The sequence below is a fragment of the Maniola jurtina genome, chromosome 26 (assembly GCF_905333055.1).
Source record: "Maniola jurtina chromosome 26, ilManJurt1.1, whole genome shotgun sequence".
NCBI lineage: Eukaryota > Metazoa > Arthropoda > Insecta > Lepidoptera > Nymphalidae > Maniola > Maniola jurtina.
In genome coordinates this window covers 3,388,047-3,415,471 of record NC_060054.1, presented here as the reverse complement: position 1 = coordinate 3,415,471, position 27,425 = coordinate 3,388,047, and the positions used below count along the sequence as shown (strand labels likewise).

Here is a 27,425-nt window from a genome sequence, read left to right as displayed (position 1 = left end):
AATATTATCATTGTCTAAGAAATAAGAACGTTCTCGTTAATCTAAAGTTACCATGTCATACTTACTTTATCGGTTTTTCACCGGTTTATCATCTGTGGCATAGGTTTATCCGGTTTTTCGCGCCTGTCAAAAAGTTTCCACGCTCCACGTGATTACATAAATCCAGTTCCATTTCCGACCATTTTCCGACGGCGACGCGGCGCTGCTGTCGTGTGCCGTGTTTCCTTCGCACTGTGTGTCGAGCGCGGTGCTGTGTGTTGTACGATTAAACATCGGATTTTAGACATGTAAGTAAATGGTTACTCATAAAACCTCCATTTCTAAAAACATATATTAGCGCGGCTTTTATTCTGGCGCTGTAGTAACTTATTAGTGCAACATAAAATTAAGAAAACTTTGCTCATTTTACCTTACGTAACGATAATGAAATTATGTTTGCACGTGACCTTGCTCTATATCCTTGATTTACATGAAATATTTACAGTATTTAAAAGTTGTTCCAACCCCATAATCATTAATCATTATTTCTAAGCCCAGACAGACAATCTCGTAGGCTAAAAAATTGAGAAACCTCTGGTATTGATTGGTTCAAACTAGCTCTAATAATTCTAGAAACAAGGATCCAACCTATTCCAATCTTTAGTTCCACTTAAGTTTTATGTGATAAGATCTATTTAATGATGTAAGTATGTATAGTTAATATCAATGATTAGTAAAACAACTGCATTGGATCTATTGATTAGGTACCCTCCCTCCTGTCAAAGTATAACCTCTTTCACAATTTAAGGCTTGGCGGTGGGGGATTGGAATAAGTATAACATTTTTTGAATTAAGAATAGAGTTAAAAGGAAAAGATTATCCTAATTAAATTAATTTAAAACACAAGGTAATTCAATTACTTAAATTAATTGAGTAGGGCTTAGATAGGTAGTAGTAGGTTATACATTGATTATCCTACAATGCCTACAATAGGTCGAATTTTTAAATATACTCGGTTTTTACACATTTTATCCATGTTTTATCTTTATTAGATGGTGTATTTAGGTTTTCATTTTGATTTTATGCTACAATATTTAAATTTTATATAGTTTTACAGTTTAACACCTATTTAAGAGTTCTTTTTCAAATGCAATGTTCTACTTGAATGACTAACTATATTGTACACCATTCTATATTTCTTTTCGTTAATATCTAATACATAGATAGAAAACTGATTAGTCTCAAAACAATAGGCTGCATTTGCAATGCAAGCTGATTGCAAAAGTGCAGTTAGGATGCATTGAGTGCAGTTGATACACTGCACAGTCTGCAATACATTTGTACAATAACTGCACACCACTGCTTGTGGACTGTGCAATGGGTCTGCAGTTGCAATACAGTTATTTTAACTGCAATAAAACTGCATCCTTTCATATTTGCAGTCTCCAATCTAAAACTTTCTGGCTCCTGAACCGCAAATGAGTACGCAAAGTGCGCAAAGTGTGGGGGGTCCCAGCAAGATTTTTTATCCCTACTATAAAGCTCCCTTATATAGTGGCAGCTTTATTGCTACTACTATCTAGATTCTAGCCTATGGCCTAGCAAGTAACATAATTCTAGCTGAAAGTTCTATTTATGACTAGCCGATGCCCGCGACTTCGCCCGCGTGGATTTAGGTCTTTCGAAATCCCGTGGGAACTCTTTGATTTTCCGGGGTAAAAAGTAGCCTATGTGCTAATCCAGGATATTATCTATGTCCAGTCTGAATTTCAACCAAATCCGTCCAGTGGTTTTTGCGTGAAGGAGTAACAAACACACACACACACACACACACAAACTTTCGCCTATATAATATTAGTGTGATGATGTGATAAGTATCTAGATCTAATTCACAGTCCAATAACTGACCTTAATTTAGTCTAATACTTATAGATCACTATATTTTTGTGGCCTAGATAAGAATAAAGTAGCACAAACACTGCATTTATGCACTTTTATGCATAATTCGAAAGGCTTGGTTCTTTTGATCCTCCTTTTGATATTCATGTTATCTAGAAGCTTCACAGCCTCCAAATTAACTTGATGGTGAAGTTGAAGTTGAGCTTCTGCATTCTTATGTATGACTTTGTTTACGAAAGCTATCTTAAGGTTCCTGTGGAGATCGTTATATCTTACATACCAGAGCGCATTGATCGAAGCAAGATGGAACAGCAATATAAAGAGGCTGAATAATGTGTATTTGTTACAGAAATATGTTCTCGTCCCTACTGGAGGCGGCGCGCAACTCGCCGTTCCGCGGCCCGCTCGCAAACGCGCAGTGCGAGCCCGCGCTGCCCGCTAGCGACACACAGGTAACATGTTTAGTGCACATGCACTTAATAACTCCCCTCCTTTAGGGTGAGATCTATACAGCGCCCTCTAACTTTGCTCAGACTCAAGATAGACAAGTGTAAATTAAAAATTTATAACACCCCCGACAAGTGAAGGTTACAGTAACTAGAAAAGAGCTGATAACTTTCAAACAGCTGAACCGATTTTCTTGTATTATAGCTAAGAACACTCAAGCCACCTTTCAAACAAAAAAAAACTAAATCAAAATTGGTTCATTCGTTGAGCAACGGTGCCACAGACAAATACACAGATACATTATGTCAAACTTATAACACCCCTCTTTTTGAGTCGGGGGTTAAAAACTTGTATTTGCACTAAATAAATTATGATTATGATTGCATTTGGTGGCACGGCGAGAATATCGCCGCGAATCACTCGTCCATGGGTATAGCGCCTAAGACTTGAGTTTCAGTTAAAACAAGATAGATTTAAAATATGATAACGCTGTTTAGTTTTAACGTAAAGTCACAGTGCGCTTTATAGATCTCAACCTGAGAGACTTAATAGAGCAAGGGCCCTAGGCGCACGAACGGGAAGCGCGACGGACAGACAAACGGGACGGAACTATAAGAATGTCTTGTTTTACAAGGAACCAAAAGCTTAATTTGGTATAATCCGCCAAACCAAAGCAATCTTTATGGTGCAATATGCAGCATGCGACATGCACCGTCCGCCCTCCCACTGATAGACATGCAGGTAAAGCCAGCCACCAAGCAAGGCATACGCAGCACCACACAAATTCCAACACCACTCGACGCACGTTTCGCCCCGACACTGGGTCATCCTCAGGAGATATAGACTGTACAATGCCTAATTGCAAAGTCAAGTTTGCATGTTGCACCATAGAGATTTCTTTGGCTTGGCGGATTATAGCAAATTCGCTTTAATCATGGACTTCCGCCAAATAACGCCTGCTTCTATAAATTTGAAACCTAAAAAGTAACTACATCGTTAATCAAGGCCCAATGATGAGAACTCATGCGGGAGGGGTGTGTCGCGCGGCAGACGCGTGCGTGCGAGCGACACTGCGTGCAGTATACTGTACGCAGCGTAGCGTCCGCCTCGCGGCGCGAGTGCCCTGTGACCAACAGATTATGAGAGCTGAGGGCTTTTTTTAACAACAAGACCTTTTCTTCTTCTTTCTTCTTTTTTTTCCTCTCTCTCGTCTGGCTTTACAAAGATTAGCCAATGTCAAGTTTGTAGTTATTTGTAACAAGTTAGTTAAACTATGCAAGTATGGACCCCGTCTGTGCCGGCGCTCGCCGACACACGCACGGCACCCCTTAGAGCGCTTTCCAGTCAGTTTAAAAAAAAAAAAACACTCCAAAAAGGCAGAGCACGCCCGCCAGCTAACACCAACACAGACGAAGTTTTCTTTCTTCTTTGAGGCAGGTCCTTGCATTCACTGTATCACTTGGAGTTTAGACCATCTCTGATCCATTGTGATCGCGACCAATTGTAAAGTTTCCTTCCAGTACTTGAGGTGTTTTGTTCTGTGACTTATTTGTTTTTTTTTTTTTTTTAATAATATTTACTTTATTTATGTTCCAGGGCATGGCCGCATCAGCGGTGGTGGAGTCGTGCGAGTTCGCATCGCCCAAATATTTCGCACTCTGCGGATTAGGAGGCGTACTTTCGTGCGGTAAGTAAACTTTATTTTATACTAGACTAGCTGTGGACCGCGACTTCGTCCGCGTGGATATAATATGTTTAAAAGTCTCGCGAGAACCATTAATTTTCACAGAAATAAAAGTAGCGTATGTGTTAATCCAAGATATAATCTATCCGTCCAGTAGTTTTATGTGAAAGAGTAACACACACACACATACACATACGCGCGCACACACACACACACCCACACCCACACATAAGCTTTAGCCTTTATAATATCAGTGTGATACTAAATCCGCGACTTTGTACGCGTCGATTTTGAGGTTTAATAATTTTGTGGTAAATCTTTGATTTAAAAAAAAAAACAAATTCCCTTCCATATTGTTTTTTTTTTTTTTAATTTATAGCCAGTGTTACTCAGGATGATATAAGGTTTCTAACGATGCCCCATAGATCCGAATATGTTCAGGCGTTTGAAAGTTATGGTGGAATAAAGAAACTCACATACATGAACCCTGAAAACATTACACTCGTTTTTGGATAGTTGTGTAAAAAATAGCCTGTGTCACTCTCTAGGTCTTCTATATTCCAAGCCTGGTAACAAGTCTCATCTGAAGTTGCAACATGGCAGTTTGCGTAGCTCATGGACTAAGCATTGGATGCCCAAGCCCGGCTGAGATGTATTTTTGTGCAATACACAGTATTTAAATGACTATAATATATTGGTTTTGCGGCCATTTTTTATTTATTTTTTATTCAGATATACTAAGTTAGTCCTTGACTGCAAACTCACCTGGTGGTAAGTGATGATGCAGTCTAAGATAGAAGCGGGCTAACCTGGAATAAATGGTTTTGAATAAATATGAAACTTAAAATGTACCAAATTAGACTTATCTAAGTTCTAACAGTGACAGTATTGAGTACAATCAAATAAGCAAATAATCAATAAAGTGTGAGTTGAACTCTACCATAAAGGGTTTTATGCGAGAAATATTTTTTTTTAACTTGCATGGTGTTGCAAGTCACTTTGAAATTTTTATTATTTTTGTTGTTATAGCTGTAATATACACATTCTGTGAAAATTTTAACTGTATATATTATTATGGTTAGTTGGTAATTAAATAAATAAAAATAGTTCAAAAGATACAGCCGCTGACAGACAGACAGACAGACAGACAGCGAAGGCTTAGTAATAGGCTCCCGTTGGTAGCCTTCGGTCATGGGACCCTGACAAGTAAAGTACCCACTAGGTGCCTATACCAATGTGTCATTGTCAAGTTATTTTTTGTATTGCCCTTCGCACTTGACCAAATTTCGTGTCTTCAATCACGGACAAGGTCAGATTAACTTATCTTATCGATTTGAATTACTCTTGTCTTATAATGCTGTAACTTATAATAAATCTATACTCTATACTTTTTTAGTTTAATTTTTCATCTATCTATATACTAATAAATAAAATTGAAGTGTATGTCTGTAATTTCGAAATTACTACCTCATATGGTTATTTGAGCTGTACCATAACTGAATCACGCATTTTTAAAATTTTTGTCTGTCTGTCTATATGTCTGTTTCAACGGGCTAATCTTCGGAACGGCTGAACCTATTTTGACGGGACTTTCACAGACAAGTAGAGAATTAACCAAGAAGTAACATAGGCTACTTTTTAAACTGACTTTCAACAATGGAGTTGTGTTTTTATACCTACGTACACTGAAATCTCCGAGATTTCTGAACCGATTTGCGTAATTTTTTTTTAATCGATAGAGAAACTTTGCGCCATTGTTCCATAAAAAAATTGGATTCCAACTCCTCAATCCTGATGCTGCAGGGTACCTGACTACCAAAGCTTATGGATTTTAGAAACTGTCGATTATAAATTGATATTGAAGGTATTAAGATTGAAGGCCTATACCAAGTAAAGACTTTGTCATTGACCTCAAGGTGGGTCCTCTTCTGGACCCTGATGCTGAAAGGAATTGCATTCGTCAATCCTGGTGATCCCACGGGATTTTTAAAGGATCATGCGTTCAGCCGATTTATATGAAATAAAATTCGGTACAGAGGTAGCTTGCATCCCGATAACTGACATAGAAAACTTTTATGCCGGAAAATCAAAGAGTTCCTACGGCATTTTTAAAAAACCTAAATGCATGCGGATGGAGTCGCGGGCATCATTTAGTATAATATATAAATTATAAACAATGGTATTGATTCTGATGGCAACTAAATTTTAGATCGCGGCAATGTAATAAGAATGCAAACTTAGTTTAAAACTGTCAAACTTCGTGACATTACGTGCCTTTCTTGAGTATAGCGTTTGTAACCCCCAACCCAAAAAGAGGGGTATTATAAGTTTTACGTGTGTATCTATGTATTTGTCTGTGGCATCGTAGCTCCTAAACTAATGAACCAATTTTAATTTAGTTCTTTTGTTTGAAAGGTGGCTTGATCGAGAGTGTTCTTAGCTATAATCCAAGAAAATCGGTTCTGCCGTTTGAAAGTTATCAGCTCTTTTCTCGTTACTGTAACCTTCACTTGTCAGGGATGTTATAAATTTTTAATTTACACTTGTTTTAGAGTACCTATCATTAAAATACCTACGTTGTACGTTAGTACTTCTTAATACCATGCTAAGATAACGTAGTTTTGGTTATACAATAATAATTGCTAAAATGTTGGCGGGAGGCCAGACTCGTGTCATTCATCGTAATTCGTTAATATACGACCTTCAAAATCTACTTTAGAAGCGAACAAGTTTAAAACCAATTTTTACCCGACTACCGCGGCAAAGCCGAAAGGAAGGGTTATGATTTTAGCAGTCTATGTATGTGTGTATGTATGTATGTATGTGTGTATGTTTGTATCCAGATTCTGTGTGTTCTACCGTAGCGCCTAAACTACTGGGCCGATATTGATGAATGAGGTGTCAATCGATTCGTTATAAAGGCCCGGGTGACATAGGCTATATTTTATACGAAAAAAATCGGCCAGACAGATGTTACATCAAAAAAAGTGAGCGTCTTAAATTTTTTTAAATTGCTATTGTATCGAGTGGGGTGTCAAACGAAAGAAGAGAAAATTCTGAGTTCATAAATATAAATATAGTTATTATTAAAATATACCAAGCGACAGAAACCCCATTTTATTATAATTATTATTTAAAATAATCTCTTACGTACTGCACCAAGGGTTCCGTACTCGGGTATTTTTTCCGACATTTTGCACGATAAATCAAAAACTATTATACATAAAAATAAATAAAAATCTGTTTTAGAATGTACAGGTAAAGCCCTTTCATATGATACCCCACTTGGTATAGTTATCTTACTTTGAAAATTGAAAGACATTTTAATTTTTTATAATGTAACCACAAATTCATTGTTTTCGGATTTTTGCCTTTACTTATGCTATAAGATCTAACTTCCTGAGACAAAAAACAGACTTCAAGAAGCTCTCAGAGCAGCTTAAGTCACTGGACTATATTTCATTGGGCACTATACAATGGGATCATGATAATTATTAACGGGTATTTCGTTTGATTCATAGGTATCACACACACAGCTGTGGTGCCTCTCGATCTGGTGAAGTGTCGGCTACAAGTGGACCCTGACAAGTACAGGAATGTGGTGAATGGCTTCAGGGTCTCCGTGAGGGAGGAAGGCATGCGAGGGTTGGCTAAGGGATGGGCACCTACCTTCATTGGGTACTCGCTACAAGTAAGTACCTTACGTTTTGTAGCAGCAATTATGTAGGTGGTCTGATATGGTGGGAGGCTTCGGTTGCAGCTAGTTACTCTTATTACCTGGTGTTCAAAATAATAGTCAGTTTTCGGATTTTCCCCTTTATTTGTGCTATAAGACCTGCCTACCTGCCAAATTTCATGATTCTCGGTCAACTCGGTTTCGGAAGTACGGATAGGTTTTCTTGACAGACACGACAGACGCACAGACAGACAACAAAGTGATCCTATATTAAAGAGTTCCGTTTTTCCTTTTGAGGTGCGGAACCCTATAAAACGCTACACTACGCTTTAGAACAAAAGTGGAGGTTTGTATCCATGTTCCAAGTGCTATTGTTAACCCATTGATCACCCCGCAGGGTCTGTGCAAGTTCGGCTTCTACGAGGTGTTCAAAGTGGGCTACTCGGGCCTGCTGGACGAGGAGACGGCCTACGTCTACAGAACCTTCGTGTACTTAGCTGCTTCGGCCACCGCCGAGTTCATCGCGGATATCGCGCTCTCGCCGCTAGAGGCCGCTAAGGTAACCTCACTATCGTCTTACTTAAAAACCGGTCCTACTTAAAAGTCAGACTCGCACACGAAGGATTCTGTACAAGATATATAACACTATGTACTTTTTAATTTTTTTTTGATTTGCATGGCGCCATTTTGAAATTAGCGGCAATAGACAAATTCTGTAAAAATTTCAACTCTCCTATCTGTTACGGTTCGTTTACTTGAACAAAATATATTCTATTCATGAGATACAGCCCATTGAGGCGGATAGCGCAGGTTTAGTACTTCGGGTATGAAACCCTGAAAAATATTGGGAAATCATAGACAAAGTGTTTGTTGCTTGTTATAATATTTACACAGTACATACTTATACAGGTGTAACCAAAACGCTAGCAAAAACGAAGACGTGATAGAACTGATGATTACTAATAAGATGCCATAGAGAAAACCACGAGAAAAATTATTAAAAAATCCAAAGTTCACAATATATTGCAAAAACATCTGATTGACACTAGAGGTCAATGAACGTTCCGTAAATAAGTCACTCGAAGTCAATAGCGCGTTGCAGGTGGGGCGTTGACCCGAGTTTTGCACACTATTCAATGCGGCTTTGAAATGTTTTAAGGTAGTGTAATAATAACGCTAAGCTTTTGCTAGCAATCTGGTTACATCCTGTATTTCTGGTTACACCCTGTATATTCGCAGGTAGGTTACGTGACATGCAAGGAGCTTCTGTAAAATTCAAAAATTCAAAATTCAAAATATTTTTATTCAAGCTTAGACTTTTACAAGTTCTTTTGAATCGTCAAAAGCATCTACCACTGGTTCGGAATGCCTTTCCTACCGAGAAGAACCAGCAAGAAACTCGGCGGTTGCTCTTTTCAAAGATTTGATTTACAAATATTATGCCATGTATAAAAGCAATTGAAGTCCTGCGCATTGCTGGAGCGAATTGCAGGTCAGATCCACGCTTTTTTATCATTTACATAATCTTCGATAGTATAATATGCTTTTCTCAGGAGCATATTTTTAATAGATTTTTTGAACCTGTGTAAAGGCAAGTCCAAAATTGGCTGAGGAATATGATGTATAAGTCCACAAGCGAACTGCGAGCATCCTTTTCTTTAATCTGTAAATTATATATTCATGGCCCAGTGGATAGAACTCATGCAAAAAGTGTTGCCTAGCTTTTCCAACCGCACTTAAAAAGGGCTTAAAAAGGGCATCTAGTCTGAAATATGTCTGAAATCTTACATTTGAGAATGGATATTTTCTGACATTTCTGACAGTAGACGACACGCCGAATAGGTGCATGAAGTCCATTCGACTGTGAATGACTGCGTTTGTGAGAAAATACTCTGAAAATAAATAGCGGGGAGTATATTATAGTACCTGACAGAGTTTAATAGTAAAAGTTTAATCGCGAGAAAATACAACCAAAACCAGCTTCGGGAGATCCTCCGTTTCATTTAATGAGCGTGTACACGGTTTAATTGATTTCAGGCTTGCTATCCTTATGATACATTTTTTTTTTAATATTTTTAATTCATTTATTGTCCATTTTGTTTAACAGGGGCTGGGAGCCCTGTATACCACGGGGCTCTGAGCTGCAACCCAAAATGCCCTTATAAATATCCGCCCAGGAATATGAATGAATAAGAGCTGGTTGTCAGGCAGAAGCTACACGCAAACTCGCGTATTCAAGAATCGACGTTTTTGGTTTTACCACCTTAGGCCAGCCCTACGTTCTTCAGTACCTACCGGCAGAAGCACCTCCTCCGGGCAACCTTCCGCTTAGCGTGAGCGAGCCTTTTTCGAGGCTTTAGCTCACACCTTCCTTTTTCACAAGCGAGCCTTCTTCAAGGCTAGGTTTTGCCCAGTGAGTTTTGCTGATATGGTACATTTGCTGGCGCACCCTGTTTCTTCAGTATCTACGGATGAAGGACCTCGTCCGGGCAACCTTCCGCTTAACGTGAGCGAGTCTTTTTCGAGGCCTTTGCTCACAGCTTTCTTTTTCACAAGCGAGCCTTTTTCAAGGCTAGGTTTTGCCCAGTGAGTTTTGCTGATATGGTACATTTGCTGGCGCACCCTGTTTCTTCAGTATCTACGGATGAAGCACCTCGTCTGGGCAACGTTCCGGCTAACGTGAGCGAGCCTTTTTCGAGGCTTTAGCTCACACCTTCCTTTTTTACAAGCGAGCCTTTTTCAAGGCTAGGTTTTGCCCAGTGAGTTTTGCTGATATGGTACATTTGCTGGCGCACCCTGTTTCTTCAGTATCTACGGATGAAGCACCTCGTCTGGGCAACCTTCCGGCTAACGTGAGCGAGCCTTTTTCGAGGCTTTAGCTCACACCTTCCTTTTTTTACAAGCGAGCCTTTTTCAAGGCTAGGTTTTGCCTGGTGAGTTTTGCTGGTGCACCCTCCTTCTTCAGTATCTACTGGCAGAAGCTTCCGCTTAACGTGAGCGAGCCTTTTTCGAGGCTTTTAGCTCACATCTTCCTTTTTCACAAGCGGGCCTTTTTCGAGGCTAGGTTTCGCCCGGTGAATATTTGCTGCTGCGCCCTGATTCTTCAGTATCTAAAGCACCTCGTCCGGGCAACCTTTCGCTTTGCGTGAGCGAGCCTTTTTCGAGGCTTTAGCTTACACCTTCTTTTTTCACAAGCGAGCCCTTTTCAAGGCTAGGTTTTGCCTGGCAAGTTTTGCTGATATGGTACATTTGCTGGTGCACCCTGCTTCTTCAGTATCTACCGGCAGAAGCACCTCGTCCGGGCAACCTTCCGCTTAACGTGAGAGCGAGCCTTTTTCGAGGCTTTAGCTTACACCTTTTATTTTTCACAAGCGAGCCTTTTTCAAGGCTAGGTTTTGCCCGGTAAGTTTTGCTGATATGGTACATTTGCTGGTGCACCCTGCTTCTTCAGTATCTACCGGCAGAAGCACCCCGTCTGAGCAACCTTTCGCTTGGCGTGAGTGAGTTTTGGTGCATTTGCTGGTGCACCATGCTTCTACGGTACGAACCGAAAAGTTCGTGAAGAAACTAGAAGAATCTCTATTCGTCAACCGGAAGCCACACGAAGTGGCGTATTCAAGAATCGGCGTTGCTGTTCCTGGGCTCTTCAATATCTACCAGCAAAAGCACCTCAAGGTTTTTAAGTCTCGTAGGAATTTCCGTGTTCAAAACGTAGCCTTTAACTATATCCATTCAAAAAATCACATCGATCCGTTGCTTCGCTGTGACTTGATTGAAGGACAAACCAACAAACAAACAAATGCAAAAATTTTAACTGTACATGTTCACCAATTATTCACGGAATGGTTCGTATGTCCGGTCCCTAGGTGCGGATCCAAACAATGCCCGGCTTCGCGACGACGCTGCGCGAGGCGTGGCCCAAGATGGTGCAGCACGAGGGCTACGGCACGTTCTACAAGGGGCTGGTGCCGCTGTGGGGGCGCCAGATCCCATACACCATGATGAAGTTCGCCTGCTTCGAGAAGACGCTCGAGCTGCTCTACCGCGTGAGTATACCGTACATATAGGAGTCTGAAGATTTTTTTAACGATAAATCAAAAACTTTATTGAAAATCACACAAATATTATAATGGCGAAAGTTTGTATATGTGTGTGTGTGTGTGTGTGTGTGTGTGTGTGTGTGTGTGTGTGTGTGTGTGTGTGTGTGCGTGCGTGCGTGCGTGCGTGCGTGCGTGCGTGCGTGTGTGTGTGTTACTCCTTCATACAAAAACTACTGGACTGATTTGGCTAAAATTCGGGATGGAGATAGATAATATATCCTGGATTAGCACATAGGCTACTTTTTATCCCGGAAAACCAAAGAGTTCCCACGGGATTTCGAAAAACCGAAATCCACGCGGACGAAGTCGCGGGCGTCAGCTAGTATTACAATAAAACTTAAAGCTAGCCTTATCTAATTATTATACAAATCATGCCCTCGTGGAATGGTGCCAAGAATACTGGCTGAATTTCCACGCTGCACAGCCAGGCTGATCCGTTGCGTGAAAAATGAGAATTATTCAGATAAAACAAATACAAGTACTTTTGAAACATTTATATAATAATAAAATTTTTATTTAGCGTAGTTCTTTGTTACTTAAAATAATTTTTTTCTCAGTATGTAGTACCAAAGCCCCGCGACCAGTGCACGAAGGGCGAGCAGCTGGTGGTGACGTTCGCGGCCGGCTACATCGCCGGCGTGTTCTGCGCCATCGTCTCGCATCCCGCCGACACCGTCGTCTCCAAGCTCAACCAGGTACGTTCAATACGTGGTGGCGAAGTCCCGCGACCAGTGCTCGAAGGGCGAGCAGCTGGTGGTGACGTTCGCGGCCGGCTACATCGCCGGCGTGTTCTGCGCCATCGTCTCGCATCCCGCCGACACCGTCGTCTCCAAGCTCAACCAGGTACGTTCAATACGTGGTGGCGAAGTCCCGCGACCAGTGCTCGAAGGGCGAGCAGCTGGTGGTGACGTTCGCGGCCGGCTACATCGCCGGCGTGTTCTGCGCCATCGTCTCGCATCCCGCCGACACCGTCGTCTCCAAGCTCAACCAGGTACGTTCAATACGTGGTGGCGAAGTCCCGCGACCAGTGCTCGAAGGGCGAGCAGCTGGTGGTGACGTTCGCGGCCGGCTACATCGCCGGCGTGTTCTGCGCCATCGTCTCGCATCCCGCCGACACCGTCGTCTCCAAGCTCAACCAGGTACGTTCAATACGTGGTGGCGAAGTCCCGCGACCAGTGCTCGAAGGGCGAGCAGCTGGTGGTGACGTTCGCGGCCGGCTACATCGCCGGCGTGTTCTGCGCCATCGTCTCGCATCCCGCCGACACCGTCGTCTCCAAGCTCAACCAGGTACGTTCAATACGTGGTGGCGAAGTCCCGCGACCAGTGCTCGAAGGGCGAGCAGCTGGTGGTGACGTTCGCGGCCGGCTACATCGCCGGCGTGTTCTGCGCCATCGTCTCGCATCCCGCCGACACCGTCGTCTCCAAGCTCAACCAGGTACGTTCAATACGTGGTGGCGAAGTCCCGCGACCAGTGCTCGAAGGGCGAGCAGCTGGTGGTGACATCGCAGGCGTGTTTTGCGCCATCGTCTCGCACCCAGCCGACACCGGCTGTATGAGACAGGACGTTCTTACAGTGACAGTGCGAGACAGGGACGTATTTACAGTGACTGTATGAGACAGCGCATATTTACATGACTGTGCGAGACCGGGCGCATTTACAGTGACTGCGAGGTAGGACGAATTACAGTGACTGTGCGAGACAGGACGTCCGTCTTTACTTTGACTGTGCGCGGGCGGGACGGCTTTGCTTGGGAGAGATTTCTTAAAATTATTTCTAAACCCAAAAGTTTGAGTATTTATTTTATTCTTTATGTAAAGAATATCCCACCAAAAACATTTCATGTAAAGATTGCCAAGACTCACAAGTTCATAATGTTTTCACTGTTAAAAAGTTATGAGATCTCTAGTAGGACGAAGCCCCTAGCTGAGCTTAGATTTGTGCTATCACATTTATAACAATAAATAACAAATAACTCTACTTACAAGCTCTGATTCTACAAACCCTAAATCTTGGTTAAAAAAAGTACGGCTTGGCCGTTTAATGTTCGTAAAACTATTACATGACATAACATATTTTAAGGCCATAAGGAATATCTGCCAAGGACATCTTATCCTGAAAATATCAGCATTCTAGCGACAGAATTTACAGATTTGCTTCCCCCATAAGAGGCGTAGAGGGGCGAAATTTCCAATTTCTTAATTTTTCTGTAGTTTGTATGCAATTTCTAGTCTACATACCAAATTTCAGTCTTCTAGGACTTCGAGAAGTACCCTAGAATTACAGACTAGAAGTTTTGACTGTCAATAAATCTGAAACTATAAAAGCTAGACAATTGATACTCAATGCGTTTAATAAATCTGCCAAGGACTTCTTATCCTGAAAATATCAGCATTCTAGCGACAGAATTTACAAATTAGCTTCCCCCATAAGAGGCTTAGAGGGGGGAAATTTCCAATTTCTTAATTTTCCTGTAGTTTGTATGCAATTTCTAGTCTACATACCAAATTTCAGTCTTCTAGAGGCGTAGAGGGGAAAATTTCCAATTTCTTAATTTTCCTGTAGTTTGTATGCAATTTCTAGTCTACATACCAAATTTCAGCCTTCTAGGACTTCGGGAGTACCTTAGAGGTTTTGATGATCATCAGTGAGGGACGAAATCGGCGTATTTTAGGTATCAATAAATCTGTAACCATAAAAGCTAGATATTTGATACTTGGCATATTTGGTAAAGCCGAGGACACCTTATACTAAAAATTTCAGCTTTCTAGCGTCATCCAGATCGAAGTTATGACGGTTCGAAAATACGGCGAAACACTTCAAGAAAAGGGTACGTAGCGCCCCGGCCGCCGTTTGGCTCGTCTTGGCGGGGGCACTCCCGTGCCCCCTGATTCTTTTATATTACAATAAATCTTAGAGCTAGCCTAGTCTAATTACTATACAAACCATGCCGGCGTGGAATGGTGCCAAGAATACTGGCTGCACATTTCCACGCTGGACAGCCAGGCTAATCCATTGCGCAAAAAATAAGCCAGCCTTTCTGTCACCCGACGAGGCTATTAATCGCGGTGAACTGTCTCGTAATTTTTTTTAGCACTTGAGACTCCATGGCCCTGTGGCATCCTTTTATTGTGACTTGGTGTAACACGTGTACCACCCGCGGTTCCAGGATAAGACGGCGACGGTGGGCTCCATCATCGGCAAGCTGGGCATGGCGGGCGTGTGGAAGGGGCTGGGGCCCAGGATCGTGATGATCGGCACGCTCACCGCGCTGCAGTGGTTCATCTACGACGCGGTCAAGGTACGTGCTGCTTCACACACGGTGGATTTACCGCACGGATGATATTATACGGCCGATGGATCCGTGCGGTTAAGTTCAAAGCATTTATTCACGGGTAGTTTATTACAACTTTTGTAGGGATTTCCTTTTTTCATCTACGACGCACTCAACGAACGTGCGGCTGCTTCATACACAGTGGATTTACCGCGCGGATGATATTATACGGCCGACGGCTCCGTGCGGTTGCCGCTAACACTCATCATCATCGTCAAACTCAAGTTCAAAGCATTTATTCACGGGTAGCTTATTACAACTTTTCTAGGAATCTCTATTTTTTTTTTTTTAATGTAGCCTTTGTTACTCAGGAATAATATAGCTTCCTACTAGTGAAAGAATTTTCAAAATAGGTTCAGTAAGTTCCAGAGATGACCCCTTACAAACTTTACCTCTTTTTAATATTAGTAATAGATAGATAATATTCTAACTTTCTGATTGTGTATAATTGATAAGGTAAGAGAATGATGTAATGTGATAATTAATCACGTAAACTTAAAACTAAGCTACGAGGGCTACAAACGCGCCCAGCTCTGAGAAGAGCCCCCTAACAAACTCAATTATAATATGAGTTACTTACAGATTAGTTACAATTCTCAATGATTATTATCAATAACCAATTGTTCCTACCGAAATAATCTATGTGGACAAAACAACTTATGAGACCAATGAAAACGTATTCAATAACCACCCTTATTCCTTCATGCTCTAATACCATTTTCCTACACAGGTGTGGCTGAGGATGCCCCGGCCACCACCCCCCGAGATGCCCGAGTCTATGCGACTGAGGCTGGAGGCTGAGGAAGCAGCTAAGTCTAAGTGAACTAGTACAATTGCCTAAACTAAAACATCGTATGGCGTTGGAGATTGAAGCTAGAAACATACTGATAACATGCACACCTTTATGATTTTAAAGACCTAATTCAAAATTTAAGGATGAGGAGTTTGAAATCCTTAAATTCTTTGAAAAAGTTTAAAAATATAATAATTTTATAATATCCTTCTCCGCTGGGAGCATTGTGAAAGGGATAGCATTGTTATATTTATGATCTGTAATTTTAGTTCAGTTTAGAGAGTGTCTGCTACAGAACTAGCATGTTATTAGTATGTTTCCAGCCTTAAATGTTTTTACAACTTCACTGTATATATTGTGTAGATAAAATATGATATGATCATATTTTAAAGTTAAAGGAATACAAGTTAACAGAAACACAAAATATACTGTCTCCCTTCCGTAGGAGATACAATAATAATACACAAACAATAATACATACAAAGTGGGGATAGAACTTTTCACAAGTAGCGTATGAAAAATTATACCAAAGTAGCATGTGAATTATACAATGCAGCATCTGCTACTTTTCAAGTAGCTTTTTAAAAATCACATGCTGTTATCACAGTTTTGTTAAAGCGTCGCAAACGTTTACCTTAAATTGTTATAAAATAAACTTAAAAGTAAGCGCCGTAAAGTATTAATTCCCTTGCAATAAATTGTAGTTGTTCTCTGTAGCAAAGTGTTGGTTAGGAAGTGTGGCACGTTCAATGCATATGACAAATAAATATCTGTGTTTCACGTGTAACCAACTGTGAAGATAAAATTGGACAAAAAATAATTTCATCAAATGAAAATGAACTATAATATGTATACATAATATATGTAACAATATATTTTAAGGGTCGGTCTATATAATTGATTACACACAGTGAAGTTGTCAAATAAACTCGGACAGACTTAACGCCTAGCCGTTCGTTCTTTATCTCAATTCAAATGCTAACACGTATGGTTTGACATCTGCTAACTTCACATGCAATTTCGTTATGTTACCAGCATTGTTACATTTGTCAGTGAAGTTAGCTGCAGGTTTTGTCGACCTCCCCAGCTCTGTGGAGTGGGAGTTCCTGGGTTCGATTCCCGCTAGGGACTAGTCTGTCTTAGGGTAGTTAGTCTGGTCTGGTCTAGTCTGGTCTGATGGAAAGTTTCCGGTACGTTCTAAGTTAGCCCGCTTCCATCTTAGAATGCATCATCACTTACCACCTGATGACATCGCAGTCAAGGTCTAATTTAATAGAAAAAAAGTGTCAAACCATACTTGATATCGTTTGAATAGAGTTATAGGTTCCAATGTCAAGTATTCTCCCTTGTAAAGTATAATATGTATCGTAGACCAAGTGATATTCCGGTATGATAGTATGTAAATCACGTTTAATTTATTCGATTTTCCTAATAAATGTATATTTTCTATTTATTTTTATTATTTTTACTTCTCTTCTGTTTATTCTATGTATGGCATCGGTTACTCCGTGCTCTGTAATCTGTATGCCTGTATGATTGTATCAAACGTCATTGCAATTTGCCTGAAAATAAATGATACAAATAGATGAAATATGATTAATTTGTTTCAATTCATGCTGTTTTTTTTTTTGTTTTTACCCAACTCAAGAAGACTTAACTGTCATCGCAATTTGCCTGAAAATAAATGATACAAATAGATGAAATATGATTAATTTGTTTCAATTCATGCTGTTTTTTTTTTTGTTTTTACCCAACTCAAGAAGACTTAACTGTCATCGCAATTTGCCTGAAAATAAATGATACAAATAGATGAAATATGATTAATTTGTTTCAATTCATGCTGTTTTTTTTTTTGTTTTTACCCAACTCAAGAAGACTTAACTGTCATCGCAATTTGCCTGAAAATAAATGATACAATAGATGAAATATGTAGTTAATTGTTTCAATTCTGTTTTTTTATTGACGTGACAACGTCTTATAATTCGATAGAGCCGGCTGCACGCACGAAAAAACATGACTCATGCGGCGTTACCTCGCTCTGAGGCGGTCCATGTAAGGCTTGAAGTGCAAGCGAGAGCGCGGAACGAGCGACAAAGAAGCACAATCGGCCTTTGTTGTCACGTTCAACTAACGTCAGTAAACCAACTTTACAGACAACCAATTTTTTTTTTGTTTTTACCTAACTTAATGCCCTATGTTTAATATAATGTTATACCTACGGGTTTGGTTATCCATCCCGGCGCCTCTTAAGCCAAAAGACCTCAAGCAGAAGTGTGTTTGATGAATCATATAACATGAAGGTACGTAGTACTAAATAGTGCCAAAGATTTATATTATAGTGGGACGCCCTTCCAGCACAAGTTATCACGTCCAATTATAATATGGGTACCTGGCATCTAGGCAAGCGCGGCATCTTAGGCTGCATCGTTACTTGCCATCAGGTAAAAAAAACTTTCGTCTCCTACTTGACAAACGTTAAAATCGATCCTTCCTGATTTCGGATTTTATGAAACGTTCCATATTTTTGCCTTTGCCCCTGTTTCCTTCATGTAATACCTAGCTAAAGCTTCCGTCAGATTCCTGTAGCTACCGACCTAGTTAGGAACTAAAAACGTTCCAAGAAATATCATTGACAAAAATTCAAACAAACACCCACCTAAGCTGTTTTTCCAAAGCAAACTTTATTGCTCACTGTTCAAACAAATTTCTGCTCTATAACATTAAGATAAGGACGATAATGCGATAAGCAACGAAACAACAAAGCCGGCTCTATTGTTTCACGAAGTTGCCCGAATCCAGACTGGGGATTAGTGGAATAACCAGTAGTTTTGTCTCAAACGCCTTTATGTTGGTATATTAAGGTTCATTATTGCATGGCGAGTTGGTATAGGACATTTTGCTATCAATTCCTATTATTAGTTGAAACTTGTAGAGAGCTTTTACTTATTAGTACTTAAGTAGTTAGTTTTTCATTTGCATTCGTCGCGCGCAGACCTAGCAAAGTCGCCAGTAGTTATGAAGTAATTTTATTATGTTATGTAGTTATTAGTGGAGTTAACTAACTAGTGCAGTGGTGAATTCTCATCAAATTCGTTTCTCTAGGTTTAGAATTTCGGTTTAGGTATTACAATTTCAATTTTGTCTATGTTGAATTAACTATAATAAATAATTTATTAATGTATGAAAGAGGTGATTTTTTCATGGTTTTGTGTAGCTTATTGTTATTGTAAATGTAGTAATGTAATAAAATGTGAGTGCCACAGGTGTTATTCCGGTATGCAGTGTAGAAATGTAAGTACATAGTTAGCCAGTAAGTTTCATTACAGTCTTGGACTGTAGTAATAATATTATGTGATGTTTTGTATATACCTATAATAATTAAATAAAAATTTGATTTTTATTTAATCATTTTATTTAAAATGATTAGTAACATAATATTATTGAATTTGCTCACAGATATTACTCTATTTTTTTATATTTGAATTTTCACATAATTTTATTAAGTCTACAGTCCAAGAATAGTTATTTCTTGTGCGATATCCTTTAATACTTTAGAAGGTAACGCCATCTTGTGACAAGTAGAGATATTTAAATCACATGATTTTTTCAGCTATTTACTTCATAGAATTATTTAAGTTTAAACTAATAATTTAAAGAGGAAATACATACTTTTATATTACTATACAATGGTACTGACTCTGTAGACAACTGCATTTAAACTTTATTTAGAGCTGTCAAACCTCGTGACTTTAGCTGCCAGACGCGAGCCTGGCCTGAGTTGTTTAAATGTAAAATTCATGTTCCATCCGTTTTTAGCAATATTAAAAAGAAAAAGATGTAGTTACTCTACGAGAAACACAACAGAATCGGCGCCAATATCGTTAAAATGTCTTGTCTTATATTAGGTACAGTTCTATGCAACTAATGTAGGTGGTTCGTTGTACCTATACAATCTCTAGACTAATTAGACCTGAATCTTAGGGCATGTTTCACCACTTGCCGTTAAAGTGTCTGATATAATACATCTAAAAGATAAAATATCTGTTGGATAAATCTGTCTGATATATTTTCTGTTTCACCACTCAGGGTCTATAAATTAACTTACTGCCACCGGTTATTTAACTGAGGGTTTACCAGAAGCGCGGAGCGGCAACGCCGCATGGTAACCCGACTAGGTTTATGATACCTACACCGGAATGAGTGCTACGTTCCTATTTAGTCAGTTTCGAGATGAGGCTCACTTTATATTTTGTAATAATAATATGACCAAAAATAAAGTTACGTTAAACGAATCAATCGCCTTGACTTGTTGTGATATTATAATGGTTTTGATTGCATACTCTTTGTGATTTGTGCCATAACTTAAAAGTGCGTTGTGTTTTGTATAGTGAGGTGTTGAGACTGTTTATTTTAATCAAGTATTAAATAAAAATATGGATAAGCTGGTGAAACAAAATTCGCTATCTGTCAGATAAGATGGATATGTTAGCAGACAGTTTATCCGGAAGTGGCGAATCAGGCACTTATTTAGATAAACCGTTGTGTTCCTAGACTATCATCATAATGTCTTGTCCTATAGTAGGTAGGTGCAGTTTAACGAAGCTAATGTAGCTAATTTTGTTGTAGGTACACAATCTTTAAACCAATTTGAAAGGTCTAATCTCTCTTGACTGGTCTAATAAATAAACATCGATTATTATTTTCAAAGTATTTAGTGCTGTATTACTGCCCAGGAAACGCCACCAATAAAGCAGCCGCGCGTTCACCCACCGTTCAAACCAATTTGATCACTATACCGTTATAATAAGAGCGATAATGCAGCGACAAGCATCGAACAACACATTTCTTGAAACCCTGGCTCTTTATTGTATCACAAAGTTTCTTCTTCTTGTAATTTTTAGCCGACTCTGTATCTGCAAATTTATTCACAGTGTACAAATCAATTTACACTCTGACGCATGGTGATAAGTGCGATATTGTCTTTCCATTTCTTCAAAGACTCCATTGTTTCACGAAGTTCCCTGTACTTTTGTCTCAAACTCTTATGACCCTTTATGGTCACACGTCAAGTTTCATTATTGCATGGCGAGTTGGTATTTAAGACATTTTTCTATCAATCGTTACTATTAGCTGAAACTTGTTAGTAATCGCTCCTCTAGATTTTGTGGTTAAATAGTTTCCATTTGGCATTAGAATTTCAGTTTTGTCTGTGATTAACGTGATTTTTTCATAGTTTTGTATAGCGTATCTACAGTGCTAATGTAAATGTGAGTTTTCTACTGGTATGCTGTATAGAGTCAGCCATAGCTTTATTTGTATGATATTCTAGTGAAAAAATTATCTCGTAATCCCTTACTTTGCAAAAGGTACTTTGATTTGAAAGCTTTAAACATGAAAGCTCGCTAAGTACAGTGTTGAGGTAACACCATCTTTAAACATGAAAGCTCGCTAAGTACAGTGTTGAGGTAACACCATCTTTAAGGGGACGGTATATTCCAGGTATAATTTCAAATCTAGAGATGGCGATACACATTGTATCGGCATCTCTCTTAGACGCCCCTGAACCGGTTGCGCATCGCCACAGTGTAGATTATTATTTTCACATCGCTCCTGCATTTAATCATTACGTCACCCGACTTCAGTGTTTACGATGGAGTAAAAAGTCAAGTTATGTATAAGTTTAAAATTCAAAGTTATAGTGATAAAAAATATTTATTATGAAATAATTAAAAATTTATTTAAAAAAATTAATCTGTAGGTATCATCAGAATCGATTACATTCGACTTCGCTGGGTTACTTTATTGTAATATATAACATTGCGTATCTATAAAAAATATTTGTACAAGTTAAATATTGTTTTATATACTACTAGAGGATCCCTGCGGCTTCGCCTGCGTTGATTTCGGTTTTTTTGAATCCCGTAGGAACTCTTCATTTTTCCGGGATAAAAAGTAGCCTATGTCCTTCTCCGGGATGTATCCCAAGTCTGTACCAAATTTCATTAAAATCGGTTCAGTGGTTGGGCCGTGAAAACGTAGCAGACAGACAGACACACTTTCGCATTTATAATATTAGTATGGATTTTAATGCACACTGTTGCCAAGTTACTATCATTAGTTAGTAAACAGTCACTGATAAAAAAAAAAACAATATTATAATGTACTTTTATTTTTTTGTCAACAACGAGAAATAATGAATGAGATCTATTTACAATCATGCTAATAGGTGTCTTTTTCAACCTGTATGCTTATTATAGTAGGAGATTTAACATTTCACCAACTTTCATAGAATGAGATCACACACACACAGTAACATTAAATTAAAATGGGCCTAAATAACCTTGACTTAAGGTCCTAAATTCAATTACACCGATTTTAATTTCTGGTTCTGTCTGACTGGCTATACATGAATGGATTAATTTGAGCTATAAAATAAGGCGGTTAAGGTCTATTTTACGTTAACGTTCTCATTATAAACCCCTATCTGCCAGTTTTGGTCATTACTGTGGTGACCATTACATTTGGCCTTGAAAGAAGATACGTCACATGGATAAAAGATTATAGCATGGACAAGTCCAAGTTTCTGAAATTTTCACTTATTGATAATGATAATACTGTCATTCCTAATTACTTACATTTATAGGTAAATCTTATATTTTCTATATCTTATTGCTATTATAGATGCTGAGATTATAGAAATTACACTCAACTGAAATTCAATGAAAATATAGTTAGCACGGACATTACACAAGTAACTATTTATTGCATTTCACTAATTACCGAGATCGTAAAATCCTATTTTTTCATATTATCAAAACGTTTACAGTAAAAAAATATCACACGCGCTAGGCGTGCAAAAACACCTGAAAGAGATTATATGCACCTGCAGCCATAACAGGATAACATTATAATATATTTCGTGTTGTATAAAAAGCTGTTTTGTTTATAATCCTTGTTTTTGTTTATTCAATATGGTTACAGTCAAACCGGCCCGCTCGGAGCTAATAGCCATAAAAGTTAACTAATTAGGTGAAATATTCCAAAAGAGCATAAGTAGGTATGTACACATTCAATACGCTAACTTAACTGTTTACGTTAAGGTTCAAAGTCAAAGCGCTGGAGAAATGTTTTTATATGATACTGAACAAAGTCAAGACAGAGATTAAAATATTTTATAGCTTTTTTGTTATATTCAGATTCGGGCCATTGATTCAAATTTTAAATTTGTAGTAATTATGTTCTCTAATTCAGAAGCTGAGCTCTTTTTCTGGATGCCTATCATTAGGCATCCAGAAAAAGAGGTCATTACCTTTTCGCTAAAAGACAATTTTACGTTGACTGGCATGAAAGCAAAGTGCCTAGTAAGCCAATAGACAATTCAGCTAGATGACATCAAAGCAGATTACCCAGTCAGCAGAGAGTCAACTTAGCTGTACGCCATAAAAACAAAATGCACAAGTAGCAAAACGTCTGGAATTGTGAATAGTCTGTATGATTAGAACACCTCATTAGCCAGACGTCAAATTTCATAGTTGGATGACATAAACGCTGAATGAGATAGTATCTAAAACGTCTGGAAAAGTAAATAGTCTAAATGGTCTGTTGCTTGCTCCCTTTTTAATTTTTAACCAACTTCCAAAAAGAAGGTGGTTCTCAATTCAGCCTGTTTTTTTACCCCATTGCGCCAAAGCCTAAAGGAAGAGTTATGATTTTAGCAGTCTGTATATGTATGTGTGTGTGTTTGTATCCAGATTCTGTGTGTTCCACCGTAGCGCCGAAACTACTGGGCTGATTTTGATGAATGAGGTGTAAATCGATTTGTCGTAAAGATCCGGGTAACATAGGCTACATTTTATACGAAAAAATTGACCTAACGGATGTAATATGAAAAAAAGTGGGGGTGAAAAGGTACTACCACTAACTAACAATTGTGCCAGGACTGGTCCTGATGGGATTTTGAAGTGATTTTGAAAAGGTGCAGTTGGTTCTCTATATAACGTAGACCCGCACTAAGACAGGATTTTGAGAAATTTGATCTGTAAATTGACCAAATTATCATACAACAATACTACTTCTCACGAACCTATAAAAGCTACGAACAAACGATTTCAGTAGTTACATTTTATTACTGTTCTTACCTTTCGATTCAAAACAAGAAAAATTGATACACTGATTTGGCATTCCAAAACGAAGCAACTCTCGTCCCAATAACAATTTAATGTATACTTTAAGAATAACTGCATAAGGTAAGTTTTACAACGAATATTTTAACATCGATATTTTAATGTTAGTATACGTGAGTGGGAACACAAAAGCCACAAAGATCCTTTGTATTGACAAAGGCAAACACAATAGGATCTTTCATTTCTTGTAAATTGAACTAGTTTTATGAGAAAAAGTATTAAGTACGTATGAAATTTTGTTTTGCACATTTTCAACTTTTAAGCTGTGACAATAAGGTCTAAGTTGAAGGAATATTTAATAGTATGATTATTTTTTTGATCTATAAAACATTTATGACACTGCAATTTTTGATCAAACTTATTATTGACTACTTAGTGACGTATATACATAAAAAAACCAGCCAAGTGCGAGTCAGACTCGCGCACCAAGTTTCCGTATCCGTACTCAGGTATTTTTCCGACATTTTGCAAGATAAATCAAAAACTATTATGCTTAAAAATAAATTAAAATCAGTTTTAGAATGTTCAGGTAAACCCCTTTTATATGATACCCCACTTGGTATAGTTATCTTACTTTGAAAATTAAAACACATTGTTTTTTAATGAACCCATAAATTCATGGTTTTTGCCAAATTTCATGATTCTAGGTCAACGGGAAGTACCCTATAGGTTTTCCTGACAGACACAACACACACGGACAAAACAGACTGACAGGCGGACAGATAGACAGACATACAGTTAGATAGACAGACAAACAGACAGCAAATTGATCTTATAAGCGTTCCGCTTTTCTTTTTGAGGTACGGAACCCTAATAAATGATATCATTGCATAGCAAGTGAAGAAACTAAAAATTATAACACCTTGGATAAACATCTCGGACTTGAAAGTGGATGTCATTTTCATAATAATCATGATCATCATCATCATCATTATGAGCCCGTGGATGTCCACTGTTGGACATGGGCCTTCCCTAAAGAGCGCCAGCCGCTTTATATCATCAGTCCATCGTGCTGGAGGACGTCCTACACTACGCTTGCTTATACGCGGTCTCCTCTCATCCTATTTTCATAATAATTAGTACTTTCCCCTAAAAACCTTTAAATTGATATCAATAAAGTTTTTTTCCATCTTATCTTCTAATACTTATGCATTTTACAAGTTTGGTTTTTGATCTTTGAGCTACCGGGATAGAGCACTCAGATTAATTAATTTTTATTTTCAAATTATAAGTCCTGGTCTATTATGACCTAATATTAGCTTCACTACACTGCAATGTACTGTTTACTGCATTCTTTTTAAAATAATTAATTTTTTAATGTAATAAATGCACAATATAAACTTATCTTAAAATCTAGAAAAATCCTAAATAAAAATACTTTATAACATAGTACTGAATTTACTACTCTATGGCATTCTGTACAATTACAGTATGACAAAATGCTTATGAAACCCGAAACAGGTCCTGCCGCGCTGAGGCGACGGGTATGACTGACAAGATAACGTAATTACGGCCCATAAGACTCAACAATAGGGTCGAAAATTCTTTGTACTCGCTCTGTACGCGATTTGAAGAGAATAAGCGAGGAAGCGTGAAATCAAATAATTTAGAATATAATTTGAAATATAGCACTTACTGTGAAATGATCGGACCGAATTATTTATTTGATTGTTTTACACCTATGGTGAAAGTTACGTCTTTAAGAGCTTTGTCATTAAAGAGAAAAACCCAAAAGCCTAAGGTTTTAGACCAAACTTCTGATTTTTTTTCTATCGAGGAAAGTTTGTCCAATCATGTTTTTATCGGACCAAATCCAAGGGGATATAATGAAAAATATTATATATTAATTTCAAATTTTTCGATCCATGCGTTCCTAACCTATTTCCATTTTAGTAAACTTTAGTATCGACGAAAACGGAGACCGCCGCGTTAAACATGAAAGCTCGCTAAGTACAGTGTTGAGGTAAGCCCATCTTTAAACATGAAAGCTCGCTAAGTACAGTGTTGAGGTAAGCCCATCTTTAAACATGAAAGCTCGCTAAGTACAGTGTTGAGGTAAGCCCATCTTTAAACATGAAAGCTCGCTAAGTACAGTGTTGAGGTAAGCCCATCTTTAAACATGAAAGCTCGCTAAGTACAGTTTTGAGGTAACGCCATCTTGTGTCGATTAGAGGTATTTAAATCGCTCATGATTTTTTTTTTCATTTATTTATTTATTAGAATTATATTTAAGTAATAATTTATTAATGGTTGTATTTCCCTTGTCATATAGTAGGCACAGTTTTATGCAGTTAATGTGGCTCATTCTGTTAACTAATTTGACTGGTCCAAATCTCCCCATTTTTAACCCCCGACCCAAAAAGAGGGGTGTTATAAGTTTGACGTGTGTATCTGTGTATCTGTGTATCTGTGTGTCTTTGTATCTGTGTATCTGTCTGTGGCATCGTAGCGCCTAAACGAATGAACCGATTTTAATTTAGTTTTTTTTGTTTGAAAGGTGGCTTGATCGAGAGTGTTCTTAGCTATAATCCAAAAAAATTGGTGCAGCCGTTTAAGAGTTATCAGCTCTTTTCTAGTTTTCTTGTAGAAAAGAAGGTTACATAACCGTTAGGTTCATAATATTATGTCAATTGACAAATGTCAAGCTGTCAAGATGGACGTTGCCTTGATACATAATTATTTATTTGAAAATGATGTTTTGGAAAACTCTGATACTTTGGATCGTAGGCGCGGAATAGTCCAAGAAAATCGCTTCAGCCGTTTGAAAGTTATCAGGTCTTTTCGGTCTTTTCTAGTTACTGTAACTTCACTTGTCGGGGGTGTTATAAATTTTTAATTTACACTTGTTATTATTAAAAAGAATCTACACACTAGTTATAATTTATAAAAAAGCATCTAGGTACCTTTGTATATCGCTAAGTACAGTTTTGAGGTAACGCCATCTTGTGTCGATTAGAGGTATTTAAATCGCTCATGATTTTTTTTTTCATTCATTTATTTATTAAAATTATATTTAAGTAATAATTTATTAATGGTTGTATTTCCCTTGTCATATAGTAGGCACAGTTTTATGCAGTTAATGTGGCTCATTCTGTTAACTAATTTGACTGGTCCAAATCTCCCCATTTTTAAAAAGAATCTACACACTAGTTATAATTTATAATAAAGCATCTAGGTACCTTTGTATATATCCAAGTAATTTTGGTAATCCAACACTTGCCGTTTTACTTCTATAATTAATTAGGTCTTCTTTTTTCGTTATTCAATTTAAAAAAAAAATGTAACATATTAGATGTAGAATAATACTCAAATAGCTGTTAATAAGTAAATAG

General features: G+C 38.3%; 2 protein-coding genes across 3 annotated transcripts in view; one reads left to right on the top strand and one right to left on the bottom strand.

Moving 5' to 3' along the window:
- LOC123878693 overlaps positions 1-27,425 on the bottom strand; it is a 317,944-nt gene that overhangs the window by 146,361 nt on the left and 144,158 nt on the right. The gene's annotated exons all lie outside the window — the stretch shown is intronic.
- LOC123878639 (phosphate carrier protein, mitochondrial-like) lies at positions 130-17,506 on the top strand. Of its 2 annotated transcripts, XM_045925953.1 has the most exons (9): positions 130-287; positions 2,228-2,330; positions 3,922-4,012; positions 7,531-7,700; positions 8,083-8,244; positions 11,552-11,731; positions 12,343-12,480; positions 14,953-15,084; positions 15,848-17,506. In XM_045925953.1, the coding sequence occupies exons 2-9, from the start codon at positions 2,232-2,234 to the stop codon at positions 15,938-15,940; spliced, it is 1,065 nt and encodes a 354-aa protein (XP_045781909.1). In that variant the 5' UTR covers positions 130-287; positions 2,228-2,231; the 3' UTR covers positions 15,941-17,506. The 2 variants fall into 2 exon arrangements, 1 of the variants encoding a protein (XP_045781909.1); XR_006798852.1 differs by lacking the exons at positions 12,343-12,480; positions 15,848-17,506 and adding an exon at positions 12,491-13,220 and having other exon boundaries at positions 14,953-15,086.